General features: G+C 46.5%; 1 protein-coding gene across 11 annotated transcripts in view; it reads right to left on the bottom strand.

Moving 5' to 3' along the window:
• Window positions 1–2825: 2825 nt before the first annotated feature.
• The window catches only part of LOC115941846 (uncharacterized), a 42038-nt gene continuing 29429 nt past the window's right edge, over window positions 2826–15434 (bottom strand). For 3 of the 11 annotated variants that reach the window (XM_081800676.1, XM_081800674.1, XM_081800675.1), the window contains 4 exons: window positions 10181–10276; window positions 8295–8357; window positions 8032–8179; window positions 6733–7401 (listed from right to left, as the gene is read on the bottom strand). In XM_081800676.1, coding sequence (XP_081656802.1) covers window positions 7243–7401; window positions 8032–8179; window positions 8295–8357; window positions 10181–10276 — 466 coding nt within the window. In that variant the 3' untranslated portion in view covers window positions 6733–7242. Of the gene's footprint in view, window positions 5182–5262; window positions 5431–5473; window positions 5727–6732; window positions 7402–8031; window positions 8180–8294; window positions 8358–10180; window positions 10277–15434 lie in introns of those variants that run through there. The other 8 variants (XM_081800677.1, XM_081800680.1, XM_081800678.1 and 5 more) reach the window with 8 other exon arrangements.

Genomic DNA, 15434 nt, shown 5'->3' on the forward strand with positions numbered 1-15434 from the left:
ATATTTTATGACTCCACTTGTATGAAATGTGCAGAATAGGTACATCTGGACAGGAGACAGGAAATTAGTGATTGTCTAGGGTCTGGGGAATTTGGGGTCAGGGGGATCAGAATGGCTTTTTATGGGTATGGTGTTTCTCTTGGGAGTGATAAAATGCTCTAAAATTGTTTGTGGTTTGGGGCGCCTAGGTGGCTCTGTTGTTCCCTCTCTTGCTGTCTCTCTCTCTGTCAAATAAATAAAATCTTTAAAATAAATAAATAAAATTGTTTATGGTGAAGGTTGCACAACTCTGTGAATATGCTAAAAACCATGGAGTCATACATTTTTTAATTTTTTTATTGTTTTTAAAAGATTTTATTTATTTATAACTTTTTTTTGAGTCATACATTTTAAATGGCTGAATTGTATAGAATGTGGATTGTATCTCAGTAACGCTGCTAATTTTTTAAAGGCTTTTATTTATTTACTTACTTATTTGAGAGAGAGAGAAAGAGCGGGTTGAGGACCAGAGGGAGAGGGACAAGCCGACTCTGTGCTGAGTGTGGAGTCCAATGCGGGTCTTGATCTTATCACCCTGAGAGCATGACCTGAGCCGAAATCAAGAGTCAGACACTTAACTGACTGAGCCACCCAGGTGTCCCAGTAAAGCTGCTAATTTTTTTAAAAAAGATTTTTATTTATTTGTCAGAGAGAGAGTGAGCAAGCACAAGCAGGGGGAGCGGCAGGTAGAGGGAGAAGCAGGTGCCCCGCTGAGCAAGAAGCCCAATGTGGGACTTGATTCCAGGACCCTGGGATCATGACCTGAGCCGAAGGCAGACGCTTAACTGACTGAGCCACCCAGGTGCCCAAAAGCTGCTATTTTTAAAAGAAAACAGAAAATGCACAGGCAACACTGAGTTGGGTGTGTACTTGAACTTGTTCCAGTAAAGGAGATGAACTACCTTCAGTCACTAAAGGAGAAGAGTCTGGTCTCTTACCCTATCTATCTACCCTTACTGTATACACAGTTTCTATTTGGGGCCTTTTCATAGTTGTGTCACAGCTGGTGAGCAACAGTTAAGTCAAAAACCACAAAGGCCTTGGTTACAGTTTACCCTTGTTTTGATCAACAATAACATGACTGATGTCACCATGGCTCAACTCAACCACACAGATGGATTCAGGAAGTTCTGGATGCGTGCTGGGGGCCGGTGGGGCTGACTAGCTGGAGATTCGGTGCTTCAATGAGACAGTGGTTGGCTAGACCTCGGCTCCAGGGCAAGATGTCGGTGAAGGATGGAAAAATGTCTTCCCCTGACCTGGAGGTGGAATGTGGCTATGGAAGGAGTCCCGAGGGGAAAGAGAGTTCTCTGGCTTGGCTTGGACATACAGACTGGGAATTCATGAGAAGTGCTCATTTTGAGCCCAACATTTCTCTAACTTCCAGCCCAGTACCCCTCTTCCACTTCACTCCCACATCCCTGACCCCCAGGGCAAACCATACAAGGTCAGGAGGACAGGGGGGCTGGGGGGCACCTGTAGTGAGCTGACTGCCCTGGAGGCAGGATGAAGTCAGAGCACAGGAACACGAGACAATTCTCCCATCACTTAGTAACAAGGCTCTGTGGTGGTTAACTTTATGTGTCAGACTGGCTAGGCCACCGTGCCTAGAGAGTTGATTAATTTTTTTCTGGTTGTTTCTGTGCGCGTGTTTTTGGATGAGATTTCCATTAAATCAGTGGGCTTTGAAGAAAGCCGATTATGATGTATTGTATGGTGACTAACGTAACATAATAAAATTTAAAAAAAGAAAAGAAGAGAAAGCGGATGGCCTTCCATAATGTGGGTGGGCCTCGTCTAAGCAGTCGAAGGCCTGAATAGAACAAAAGTCTGACCCTCCTCTGAGCAAGAGGGAATTCTGCCGGCAGACTGCCTGCAGACTTCATCTGCAACACTGGCTCTTCCTGGCTTGCTGGCAGAGCCTCTACCGTCGAACTGCAACTGTTTCCTGAGGCTCCAGCCTGCCGGCCGCCCCCTTCAGATTTTGGACTTGCCACAAGCCTCCACAATGGCATGAGCGCATTCCTGAAAAGAACTCTCTTTTGGGGCGCCTGGGTGGCTCAGTCGTTAAGCGTCTGCCTTCGGCTCAGGTCATGATTCTGGAGTCCCTGGATTGAGTCCCGCATCGGGCTCCCTGCTCCGCGGGAAGCCTGCTTCTCCCTCTCCCACTCCCCCTGCTTGTGTTCCCTCTCTCGCTGTGTCTCTCTCTGACAAATAAATAAATAAAATCTTTAAAAAAAGAAAAAAAGAAAGAAATCTCTTTGTATATATGCCTCCTATTAGTTCTGTTTTCCTGGAGAACCCTGACTAATACAGGCCTGTATTTCTCTGTCTTCGGGAGGGACACTCGGAGCAGAAGGGAAATGTTGCTCTGACCTCACCAAAAGGAGGCTAAGAGACAGCCAACCAAGGACAGGAGCAGGAGTCGAGGCCTCGGTGCGGCAGCTTAGGGAGAGCATAGCTGGTGAGAGAGCCATGTGAGAAACAGGCGAGCCTCCAACTAGAAAAGGGGATTAGGAGACCCGTGCCTCTAAGTCGTACCCGTGGGCATGAAACTCGGCCAACAAGCCAAGCAAAGATGGCTGAGGGCCTCCGCCTACTTCTCTCTTCTGAAACTTGCTCAGTCTGTAAGTTGCACATCCACAACTACAGAGGAGTCTGGGACATGTAGTTTTAGGCTTTCCAGCCTCTGAAACACAGAAAGGGACCCCAGGAAGAGGTGGGGATGGATACTCAATGCCAATGGGTGTCCAACCCAAGCCGTGATTGTAACTGGGGTGTTACTCTTTTTTTTTTTTTTTTAAGATTTTATTTATTATTTGACAGAGAGAGAATGAGAGAGGGAGAGCACATGAGAGGGGGGAGGGTCAGAGGGAGAAGCAGGCTCCCCGCCGAGCAGGGAGCCCGATGCGGGGCTCGATCCAGGGACTCCAGGATCATGACCTGAGCCGAAGGCAGTTGCTTAACCAACTGAGCCACCCAGGCGCCCCTGGGGTGTTATTCTTGCTCTCGCTCAGGAGTAATCTTGCGCTGGTTCCCCTCAGCGGCACTCAAGATCAAGGGCGGGGCTTACTCTCCCTCCGCACCGTCTCCCGCCGCCGCCAGCCGCCCAGGGCCCCACCCCCTTCGCAAAGGCTGATGGACATTCAAGAAAGCGCAAGGAGGGGTTATGCGTATGGTACAGGGAGGACAGAAAGCCAACGATTTCTCCTGCCCGTCAGGCAGGCAGTGGAGAAAGCCTGGTTGCTGTCGAGTATAACTTGTCAGCAGACACCTGCCGGAAGGCAAGTAGCACAGCCCCTTGGCCCGGGCAAAGTATAGGGCTTACTCAGATGCAGTTTTCTCCTGGGGGCCCACCCCACCTCTCTCTCTCATCACCTACCTCCGGGCTGTCTCCCTTCATCCCTCGGCCTGGGGAATACTTTGCTAATCTGGGTGAGGAATTTAGCTTTTCTCCTGAGGTTTTCTCAGTCCAGTTCACTCCCCTCAAGGCCAAGACCAACGGTTTTCAAATGTTGCCGGCACGCACCAGAATCACCTGGAAGACTTGTTAGGACACAGACGGGGGGCCTCATCCTCAGAATGGGCGAGTTGGTAGGTACGGGTGGGGCCCAGGACTTTGCCTTTCTCTCCCTGCCGGACCCTCCAGGCTCTCCCAACCACTCTGCTCGGCACTCAGTCTTGCTTCTTTCCTCTCTGCTCCTGACAGCCATTGGCTCCACCTGGTCTTCCCCCAGGGGGCAGGGCTAACGCTGATCCTCCCAGACACCGTGCTGAGCAATGGGCAGACGACACCTCATTGAAGCCTCACGACAATCCTGCCGATGGTATTTTAGTGCTCATTTCACAGATGAGGAAATGGAGGCTCAGAGAGTCACGCCACTAGGAGCTGGGGAGTCTGGGATTGGAGTCCAGCTTTGTTTGGCTCCCAGTTCCGGGCCTTTCCCCCATCTTCATGATCTGGTGTTATTCTGCATCCCCAGCCCATGGGACAGAGACCTTCAGCAGGAGACCCACCAGCACTGTGTGTGCGACGAAAAGGCTCTGTTGTAGGTGTAAGTCTCTGGACCAAAGCTTCATGGGATGTGTCACTCAGAGTGGGGGCTTCAAGGCCGCTGTTTCCATCCAGGAGGCTCATTCCCCATATGCGTGTTCATTTCTGGGACATTCTTTTTGACAATGAACTCAGTGGGAACTTAGGTTTTATTCCAAAAAAAATCCCGCAAAATTCCTAGCAAACCCCAAATTGTGTAGATTGTAGGGAGGAGGCATGTTATTTTTTGGCAGAAATAGTCTGGCAGTAAACTTCTAAAAACATAATAAAAGTGCTTTTTAACGTCCTGTTTTTCCTCCTTTTGTTGATTTTTGAGCCTTTCTTCCCAAGCAAGGAGTTATGCAACAAGATTTGAAAATTGCCAAACTTCTATTTTGTTGGTAGTTTTATTTGGTTCCTTCTCTGTGTTTCTGTGCACCTTATCTACCCTGAACTTGAACCTAGGAACTGAACTGACTTTATAGAACTCTGAGAGTGACCCAGAAACCACATGGGGCTAGATAACAGTTTCCTAACTGTGAAAAATGAAAAGCAAAGTGAAAAGCTCTGAAAAGCTAACCATAGGCTATCAAGGTCATACATGATCTCCTGTCAGTGGGTAGGTAATCCTTGACTGAACCTAGGAATATGGATGTCTGTGATAACTGGTTCTTGCTCTTCTCCCTGAACAAAAAATTCAAATCCCTATGTCTTTCTGGGTGTCTTCAAAAACTTCCACTCCGGGGCACCTGGGTGGCTAAATCAGTTAAGCATCTGCCTTTGGCTCAGGTCATGATCACAGGGTCCTGGGATCCAGCCCCGCATCGGGCTCCCTGCTCAGGGTGGAGTCTGCTTCTCCCTCTGCCTGCCGTTCCCCCTGCTCGTGCTCTCTCTCTCACTCACTCTTTCTCTCAAATAAATAAATAAAATCTTAAAAAAACAAAAAACCCCCAAAACTTCCACTCCCCACATCCCATGAAAGCAGGTCTGGTGCAAGGGTTAGGGGTGCAGACACTAGAAGGAGACAGTTTCTTCCGGATCTTAGTTCTGCCTCTTCCTAGCTGTGTGATCTTGGGCAAGTTGACATCTCGATGGCTCAGTTTCCTTATCTGTAAAATGTGGATGATAAGGTTAGAGTTGACAGAGTTGATAGGGTGGATTGAATAAGTTAATACATCTAAAATGCTTACTCAGAGGGGCGCCCGGGTGGCTCAGTCGTTAAGCGTCTGCCTTTGGCCCAGGTCATGATCCCAGGGTCCTGGGATCGAGCCCCGCATCGGGATCCCCGCTCAGTGGGAGGCCTGCTTCTCCCTCTCCCACTCCGCCTGCTTGTGTTCCCTCTCTCGCTGTGTCTCTCTCTGTCAAATAAATAAATAAAATCTTTAAAAAAAAAATGCTTACCTAGAGCCGTCTCTGGTGTGTAGTAAATGCTCAGCTAAAGTGTTATTATAAGATGGCTTTGGTCTTGTGGTATAAAACAGATCACACTATGTGAATCTGTCTACAAATACTTTTCTGGCTTCCAGAGTGGTTAACAGACTCACAAAGTCCTGGTCCTTGCCAAAGATGTGTGGTAGCAGCAATTCCTCCAGAACAATTTGCTCCTTCTCAGCAACATTTGTCATCCTTTTAGTCAGACCTCCTTTGCTGCTCTCTGTCAGAGGTGAAGACACAGAGGCGAAAGTCACAGGTCCAAGCAGTCTCCCATCAGAAGCCCTGGGTGAGGGGCGCCTGGGTGGCTCAGTCGGTTAAGTGACTGCCTTTAGCTCAGGTCATGATCCCATGATCCCAGGGTCCTGGGATCGAGCCCCGCATCGGGCTCCCTGCTCGGCGGGAAGCCTGCTTCTCCCTCTGCCCCTCACCCTGCTTGTGTTCCCTCTCTCGCTGTGTCTCTCTCTGCCAAAAAAAAAAGAAGCCCTGGGCGCCTGGGTGGCTCAGTTGGTTGAAGCAGCTGCCTTCCGCTCAGGTCATGATCCTGGAGTCACTGGATCGAGTCCCGCATCGGGCTCCCTGCTCAGCGAGGAGCCTGCTTCTCCCTCTGACCCTCCCCCCTCTCATGTACTCTCTCTCATTCTCGCTCTCTCAAATAAATAAATAAATCTTTAAAAAAAAAAAAAAAAAGAAGCCCTGGGTGAAATCTGACTTTCCTTGTTTCCAGCCTCGGCAGGGTGGCCTGAGAGCCGTGAAACATCAGTCCTGGCCCTACCGTTGACTAGCTGTGTGCAGAACCCTAAGATAGGAGGGCTCCCTAGATCCCAGGGAACCTGCCCAGGCCTCAGAGCTGATGGATGACGCACTCAGGTGTGAAGTTTGATCATCGCCAATAAGCCCTGTCTACTGGCAATGAAGCCAGCTGGGGCAGGGGAAACATAAATGGGAGAGGCAGAGCACCCTTCGGTTCTTTCTATTCAGTGCTGGGAGGCAGCGTAGCTGAGATTCTGCGCAGCCCCCGAGACAGGCCCCCCACAAACGTAGAGTGTCTGGAACCATGTGGAGGCAAAGTGAATATTGGGAACTCTTGGCCCATGTTTAAGAGTATTTACCTGGTGTGATACTGTGATTCACAGTAAGAAATATGTATTTGGTCTTTGACCCCATTCCTGGTACAGTGCTCCACAACCCCTTGGAATTTTCTAATCAGTAAGATCTATAAAGGTGTCTTGTTATTATGCTAACTGGGTGACTTTTGGATCCCTACCTAAGGATGGGGTTTGGTTGCCAGAACCAATCAAGAGATTAGAGGGTTGGAACTTTCAGTCCCACCCCCTTGAGCTAAGGGGTGGGGAGAGGGGCTGGAGGTTGAGGTCAATCACCAGTGGCCAATGATGTAATCAATCAGGCTTAAGTAAAGAAGCCTCTGTAAAAACCCAAAAGGACGGGGTTCAGAGAGCTTCCGGCTAAGCAGGTGGGGTTGTGAGGGGAGTGATGCGCTCAGAGAGGACATGGGAACCTGCATCCTTTCTCTCTACCTTGCCCTATGCATCTCTTCAATCCCACTGTTCCTGAGTTACGTAATAAGCCAACGATCTGGTAAGTAAAATACTTGTTTGAGTTGTGTGAGCCGCTCTAGCAAATTAATGGAACACAAGGAAGGGGTAGTTGGAACCTCCAATCTATAGATGGTTAGTTGGTCAGAAGCACAAGGGACAACCTGTACTTGCTTGCAGTCGTCACCTGAAGGTGGCAGGAGGAGGGGCAGGGAGAGCATTGTTGTACGACTGAGCCCTTAACCTGTGGGATAGGTTTTTCCAGGTAGATCGTGTCGGAATTGAGTTGGACTGTGGGACATCCAGCTGGTGTCTGACAATTGCTTGGTGTGCAGAAAAAGCCTACACGTTAGGATTGGGAACAGAAATACACGTGGCATCAGGAAGGCTCGAGGTTCCAATTCTAGCTGTGCTATTTACTGTATGGGTGACCTTGCGTTAATCACTTAACCTCTCCCAGCGCCCGGTTTTCCAAGTGGTGTGTCATTAGTAAATAAATGTTAAGTACGTGAGGCACCTGGGACAGTTTAAGATAGACTAAGCTCTTAACTCTCATTCATTCCTGCGATCATCGACATTTCAGCAGGGTCAGCTGGTAGGCAGAGGGAGGCAGTGGGACTGACTTGGCAAGGCTGGTTCTGGAAAAGCTCATCAGGTGGGTTCAGTGGAGAAGGCAAGCTGGGATCAGGTTCAGGCAATTATCAGTATCTTCAGGGGGCAGAGTAAGCAGGGAATAACTGTCTAGATGGTGGACCAAAGTCCTGGAAGAATCCTGGCTCTTGAGCACGTGACTCACTCCAGCAGAGTCCCAGCCAGTGGGAGGGTGGGAAGAAAAGCACGGAGCTGGCAAACAGCAAGACAGGGTAATTAAACCTCCGCTCGGGGGCAGGTCTTTAGGCCCAGTGAGGGAAACTGAGGCACGAGGCAATGTCGAATAAAGGAGGGAAGTGGAGAAAAAGGGATGCAGGAGACCTTGTGAGCTCTCAGAGCCCTGCTGTAGCTCCAGAAGTGGTTCCCAGCCCGGTGAGTCCTGGTCCCCCGGAACCCCAGCACTAGGAGCACGGCTTTGAGGAGTGTGCTCATCGGATGTCCAGGGGGCGAGCGGTCAGGGCATGGCCGTCTGAGGGAGATAGGAGGAGCAAGAACATTCCTCAACAGTGACAAGGGCTGGAGCTTGGCCTAAAACGGCTTTTCCTAACTATCTTCAGAAAAACATGTGGTCTTTCTTATCAAACCTGGTTCGTTCTTGGAAAGGAGCACTCCTGGCTCTGTCCCAGTGGTCTACTGTTTTTTCACAACTGCCGAAACAAAATGAAATGGAAAAATTTGAGTGTAAGAATAAGTGAAATTACTTGGCCTTCAGGTTTCGTGGAATTTCCCCAACTGCTTTACCAAGGCTCATGCCTTGGTGAGGTTGTAGTCTCAAATTGGGACGCGACTATTACTCTGAACTTAGAAGCAACCCTGAATACTTGAGCCCTGTTATAAACTGTGTTAGCAGAAGTCTGTAAGTTTATACCGCAAATTTCCTGCCGTTTTTCTCTACTCATTTGTTTGTATGCATATGCAACTGCTCACGAGGAGGAGGAGGGAATCAATATCTGGGATAGGGGGCAGTTTTTCTAAATTTCTGAGGTTTTTTTTGTTTTGTTGGGTTTTTTTTACTTATAAGATTTTTGCTTAGCATCTCTTTCTGATGCAGTTCACAATGTCTATCGCTCCTGCAGAAATCACTGTGTGATTTTGGCCTCCGCTCTTAACCTGGGTGGCTCAGTCGGTTACGAGTTATTGAACATTCTTGTTTATGCTACCTTGGAGCCAAGTGTCCATATAAAGCTTAAATTCCCAGGATTTCATTTACCCTTCAACTCTGAAACAAGGTCCCTAAAGAAATCAGCTCTATCTCCTTGCTGATGAAATCCTGAACAGCCGCAGCAACCCATTTCTATTTTTTTTTTTTCTAAGAGGAAATGCTTCAAAGAAGTCTCAGTTTTGAAAAATGGGAAAAACTGGCTCATATGTTTATAGATCAAAAGATTAAAATATTTGAAGATTAATCCTTTCAGTGCAGATTATAGACCTAGCGTTTTAAAGTTGAATTCCTGGTCCTCTAATGATTAAAAAAAAAAAAAATCATTTATCAGGGCGCCTGAGTGGCTCAGTTGGTTAAGCGTCTGATTCTTGGGCTTCGGCTCAGGTCATGATCTCAAGGTCGTGGGATCCAGCCCCAAGCTGGGCTCCGTGCTCACTGCAGAGTCTGCTTGGGATTCTCTCTCCCTCTGCTGCTCCCACCCTCCACCCCTACATGTGTGTGTATGCACGCGCTCTCTCTCTAATAAATAAATCTTAAAAAAAAATAACTTATACTTCTTATAGTATAGTATATCTGAAATATCATCCAACTCCCTTCTGGCACAAAAATTTCAATGTAGGGACGTCTGGGTGGCTCAGTCGGTTAAGCGTCTGCCTTCGGCTCAGGTCATGATCCCAGGGTCCTAGGATCGAGTCCCACTTTGGGCTCCTTGCTCAGCAGGGAGTCTGCTTCTCCCTCCCCCACTGCCCCACCCCCTGCTTGTGCTCCTGCTCTCTCTCTCTCTCTCAAATAAAATTTTATTTTTTAAAAGATTTTATTTATTTATTTGACAGAGAGAGACACAGCGAGAGAGGGAACACAAGCAGGGGGAGTGGGAGAGGGAGAAGCAGGCCTCCCGCAGAGCAGGGAGCCCGACGTGGGACTCGATCCCAGGACCCCGGGATCAGGACCTGAGCTGAAGGCAGACGCTTAACCAACTGAGCCACCCAGGCGCCCTCTCAAATAAAATTTTTTAAAAATTTCAGTGTAGATACAAGATCTGAGAAGATGGTTTGGAGACAAATGGGTAGAGATTATTACTTTGTCAATTTCATCAAAGCCTATTTTTTAAAAAATACTGTGCTGGGGCACCTGGGTGGCTCAGTTGGTTAAGTGTCAGATTCTTGGTTTTGGCTCAGCTCATGATCTCACGGTGGTGGGATAGAGCCCCACATCTGGTTCCGTGCTCAGTGCCAAGTCGGCTTGAGATTCTCTCTCTCCCCCTGCCCCCCCCAAATAAAATAAATAAAAATTAAAAAAAAAAAATACCGTGCTATTGGGGCGCCCGGCTGGCTCAGCTGGTGGAGCATGTGACTCTTGATCTCAGGATTGTAGGTCAGAGCCCCATTTTGGATGTAGAGATTACTAAAAATAAAATGTTAAAAAAATAAAATCAAAATATTGTGCTATTAAGCTGTTTTTGGAGTGATAGTTATGTAGGCCTAAAGTTGTATGTAAACAAGTAACTAAAATTTTCATTCAGCAGTTGCATAGATTTAATTTTATTACCTATTAATAGAATACAAAATGTTCTTACTTCAAGCTGGCTTTCTATCTTCATGATCTAATTTATTAGACTTAACTGGCCTAAAACCAGCTAGAAAAGACTCTGTTATAGCTCTGATTCATTGGTTTTGTATTCACTGAATCAGAATTATAAAGGCCTATTTTGTAGGTAAATCATGTTGTGGGCTCAACACTCTGATGAGTAAAGCCTTTCATTATAAAGAGATTCCCTTTTGGTTCTGTTAGAAATAATTTTGGTTAGAAAGTAAATAGTAGTTGATTTATTCTTGGTTATTGAGTAAAAAGTGAATGAGCAAGAAATGTGTTTTTGGGGTGTGCGTGTGCGCTCGTACGCGCACGCGTGGGTGTGTTCAGTGGACTAGAGCACATGTACATTGTTTTCCTGGGTTATCATAAAAACACATTGGCAATAGCATCTCCAGGGATGATGATCGATTTCATTCTGTGCTCCTGAGGTCTATTTTAAAAATAGCATATACACATAATGTGAGAGAGAATCCTACCTTGTGTGTGCGCATGGCTGTCACGAAGTAATGTTTAACTCCATGAATCTGAGGAACTTAAAATGTGGGATTCTAGTAGGGATGCCAAAGAGAGGGAAAGGAAGAGAAAAAGGCGAACAGAGAAAACCTGGTAATATTTTTTCCTGTTTGATGTTGTTGGTAAAACGGTAACCAGAGGTTTTTATGACACACAACTAAAAGGACCCATTAAAGTGTGGACAGTGTGGCTTTGCGCATTCAAATGCTGGGCAGAGAACTACAATGTCACTAGAAATTGCTACAGCAGAGTTTCAGTGAAGGATTGTAGAACAATAAGGCCTTGTTAATCCCATACTGGTTTATTCGAATAGTGTATAATTCAAAGCAATTGCTGCTCCCCAGGCAGGAATTTACAATTGCTACATTTGAAGGGAGGCTAATGTGTCCTTTCCAAGGGGAAATCAGGTCTGGAAAGGGCCTCGTGGTTGGAGAACCTCCTAAGTCCCAAAACAGCTCCACAGCAGGCCAAGTAAAACAAAAGGGCAGAGAACCACCCTGTGAAGTCAGTCTGCCTCCAAAATGCGCTGTATTTCCCTTGCTTCCCTCCTGTCTTTCTGGTGGATTGCAAATGTCCCCAAAGCAAGGAGCAAGGGGGAAAAGGTAAAGGAACTCAAGTCCTGGATAAGCTATTACTTAACTTCTTGCCCCCCCGGCAAGGGCATACAAGTTCATTCATGAGAACCCCATGTGTGCATGAGCTGTATGTATATTTAATTGATGGTGAATACAGAGCATCCTCCCTTGGCATAAGAACACTGGACAAGAATCAGACATGAGTCAACGGCAAGAGGAGGCTTGAATCATAATATATTTTGAACAACTTGGTCAACAGTCTTTCAGAGAACAATCCTCCAGCTTTATGTTGGCATTTCCATGGAATTAAATGTGAACAGCTTAAAATTCCAGGATTTTAAAAAACGCAGCTTTCGTTCCAATGACTGACCCGTGCTCCCAGGGACACCAAGCTACGTCCGTCTCCCAACACTGTGAGGCTAGCTAATCAGGTAAATAAAAAATGGGAAGAGCTGGGGGTTGAGGTAAAACCCTGACGAAGAACCCACCTTAAATGGGGTGGGCTATTTTTGACCTGAGAGCTGCCTGTTAGACTCAGGAAATTATCAAGAAAGGCCTTCAGGGGAGACCTCTCAGCAGACTTGGATTCAAACGATCCTTTCATGGTCTGGGATTCTGAGCTGCTATTACGTGTTGCAGCACACGCTCAGCTTTGAAGGGCGGCCAGGGCAGAGACCTTTATTGCTCGGCCATATCTATGCATCTCCCCAGCCATCCCAGCCCGCCTCTGTACTTGGTTCTGTCCAACCACTGAGACAGAAGTGACCCATGTCCCTTCCAGGCTGAAGAGGAGCACGTGTGAGTTCTCCATGCCTTTTCTTCTCTGGCCAGGATGGTGGAGACCTAAGACTCTGGTGATACAACTCCAAATGCTGGAGCCTCTAGCAACCAGGGTTCTTGAGCCGGGTTCCCTCGTCTCCACCTCGCACTCCACCACCTCTCACGTAATGAAAGCAACGATACGCGGTACTGTGGTAAACCAAGATTTTGCACTTATTTTATAATTGCAGTATAGGTGAGGCTAATAAAGCGGTTCTTCTAGATCTTTGTGTAGAAAAGGAAACTCTTCCATCTGGAGAGAGGATGAGCAATCTGAGTTATGCAGTTCTGGAACAAGCCCCCCTGAGGCTTTGCCAGATTGCCTTTGCGTCATATTCTCCCCAAAGTTATTCCATGCCATTGTTGGTCACTGTTCTTCAGGGAGTGGTGAAGAAGTGAGGAGGAGCCCTACTTGGTGGGGGTTGACATGGACAGTTCCCTTCTGATAGTTTCTCTTCTTATTCACAACCTTCTCCTGGGATTTTGGGCTTGCTTAACATACGGTACAAATCAGTGAAATTATTCACTGCAGTTTTCATCTGAGTGAGCTGGTTTCCGCTCCTAAGAAGGGTCTTAACAAAACAGGAAGTTTTTCTTGGATCTAGAAATGGAACTCTGCTTCCTGACATGAGTTTTTACCAACTTCTGCAAATCTCTATTTTCCTACTTCCCTGTTAGAAGGTGGAACACAGAGACCACTAGATGTAACTAGAAAATGCCGATGAGTTATCGTAGTAGATTTAGGGCTGATTGGGTTTGGTAAAATGGCAGCCTGCCCAGGCCAGACCACATCCTCCCATCTGACTGCTTTATCTCCTACCTCTTCCTCCATTTTGGCCTTGGCAAAGAGGTGTGAAGGGCTGAGGAACACTATGATGACTGGTAGACACTCCTTGATAGTAATCTTTGACATAGGTTTCCCAAATGATATTCCTCAAAAGATTTTGATATGCATCACCCATTAGATTCTACTCTGGGGGGACAGTGAACAAGTCTGTCTTATTCTCAATACCTTTCACATGGCGGGCACCCAAGAGAATTTGAAGGAATCCAGGAAGGAAGCCTTGATTCTTGTAACTGTCTTGTAATGGGGATTGAGAAAATATGTATGTACACTTTAAGGATGGAGAAATGGAAACATGATGAGTTTGTTACTTGCTCAGGGTCACGAAGGGGTCAATTAAGAGGTAGAGCTAAAATCCAAGTTTCTCCATTTGTTTTCTTTCAGTTGTGCGACTGGTTAAAGTCCTCTCCCCACCCCACCCCACCCAGTAATATAGATCATTTATCATCACCACCATCATGCAATGTAAATTCCCACCCTGAGATTCAACAGCTACATTTGCATCGGGCAAGTCTGTCAGGAAAGACCTCAGAATCCTGACATCCCTCTCACAGGGGGATGGAGTCTAAAGGTGCTAATCCTTTTTTTTTTTTATTTAAATTCCAATTAGTTAACATACAGTATAATTTAGTTTCAGGTATACAATAGAGTGATTCATAAGGATCCTTAAATTCTTACTGACTTGTATTTTCTATTTTTCCCCCCAAAGAATAAATAGGTACTATCTATGCTATCCAAAAATAATAGAGTAAAAATGCCTCTCATTTTCAATGTCTGCACATAGGGAATTCAGTGGGCTTCTAGCTCAGCATTTTGAATTATTAATCAAGTAGGTCTGGAGCAGAAAACCATGGGAAGGGAATTGTTCTCTAGTCTGTACTTCTTTTCTTATTAACAGAATTTTTAGCCAGATACATGGTTGCCCAGCTTCCCAGCCTCCCTTGCAGCTGGATATGGCCAAAGTTGGGAGTAGAAGTTGGTGTATACAACATCCAGAGTGTTGCCCTTACAGAATGTCTTTATTTTCTCCTTTTCTGCTGGGATGTCAGTGTGAGTGTTGGAGCTGGAGCAGCTATCTTGGGCTGTGAAGCAAAAGGCATGTTTTAGGAGCGGCAGCACAATGAGAGAAAGAAACTGGGCCCTGGACTCAGCTGAACTGCCACTGTATTTTGGCTTCTCTTTGTGAGTTGTTGAACCCGTAGCCTAAGCAATATCAGATCTAAACATTTACTAGAACCGTGTTCCAACTTCCTGGCCGGGAAAACAAATGTGCTGTTTGGAAAGAGCATATTAATTGAGTTAATCAAACTTTCTGTGTTTAGGGGCACAGGGTCCAGTTTTAGCTCTGTGATCAAAAGTGAGTCCTTAATCCAGGCAGGACAGGTTATATAATAAGGATGGTGAAGAAGCTGTGGAAATTCAACTGGCATTTTCAGCAGACCACGTATACTTAGGCTCTCCCCCTACACAACTCAGAATTTGTGCATGTGGTGCCAAGATTTTGTGTAGGAGGGCTGCCTGAACAGGCCATCTTGCTATGTAGCCTTCTCCAGCAATATGGTAAATTCCAGGCTACATCTGCCAGTTAGTATGAATTCAGATGAGTTAGAATTAAAATTATTCATGTATTTAACACACAGGATAAGTTAAGATGACTAAAGATAATGGAGCAACTTTTTTTTTTTTAATAAAGATTTTTATATATTTGAGAGAGTGAGGAAGCGTGAGAGCATGAGCAGGGAGAGAGGGAGAAACTGACTCCCCACTGAGCAGGGAGCCTGATGCGGGGCTCGATCTCAGGACCCGGGGATCATGACCCGAGCCGAAGGCAGATGCTTAATCGACTGAGCCACCCAGGCGCCCCCAGGAGCAGCAACTTCTTAATAGAAATTCTGCTTTTTGGAGGCCTCTTAGGAACACAAAATAGGCTTACCTTCTGAGCTGAGTTGCTCAGTGGCTAGATTCCAGCCACAGGCTCAAGTCTATGACCCAACAGGTCATACTGAATCTCTTAATAATCTATAACCAGAATGTCATCATCTAAAGAGAGGTTGGTGAAGCTCTCTTAACCCAAGTTAATTAGCAGCTCTGGTCTATTTGTGGAAGTATGTAACCTTCCAGTCTCCTTCCAGATTAAAATAATACCCGAATGGATGCTAGATGTGTCTGAGAATTCCCTCACAACTTCCACGGTTATTCTCTCATATCATGGTCAAGG

This window comes from Leptonychotes weddellii, chromosome 12 (assembly GCF_054177405.1).
Source record: "Leptonychotes weddellii isolate Sample4059 chromosome 12, ASM5417740v2, whole genome shotgun sequence".
NCBI classification, from domain to species: Eukaryota; Metazoa; Chordata; class Mammalia; order Carnivora; family Phocidae; genus Leptonychotes; species Leptonychotes weddellii.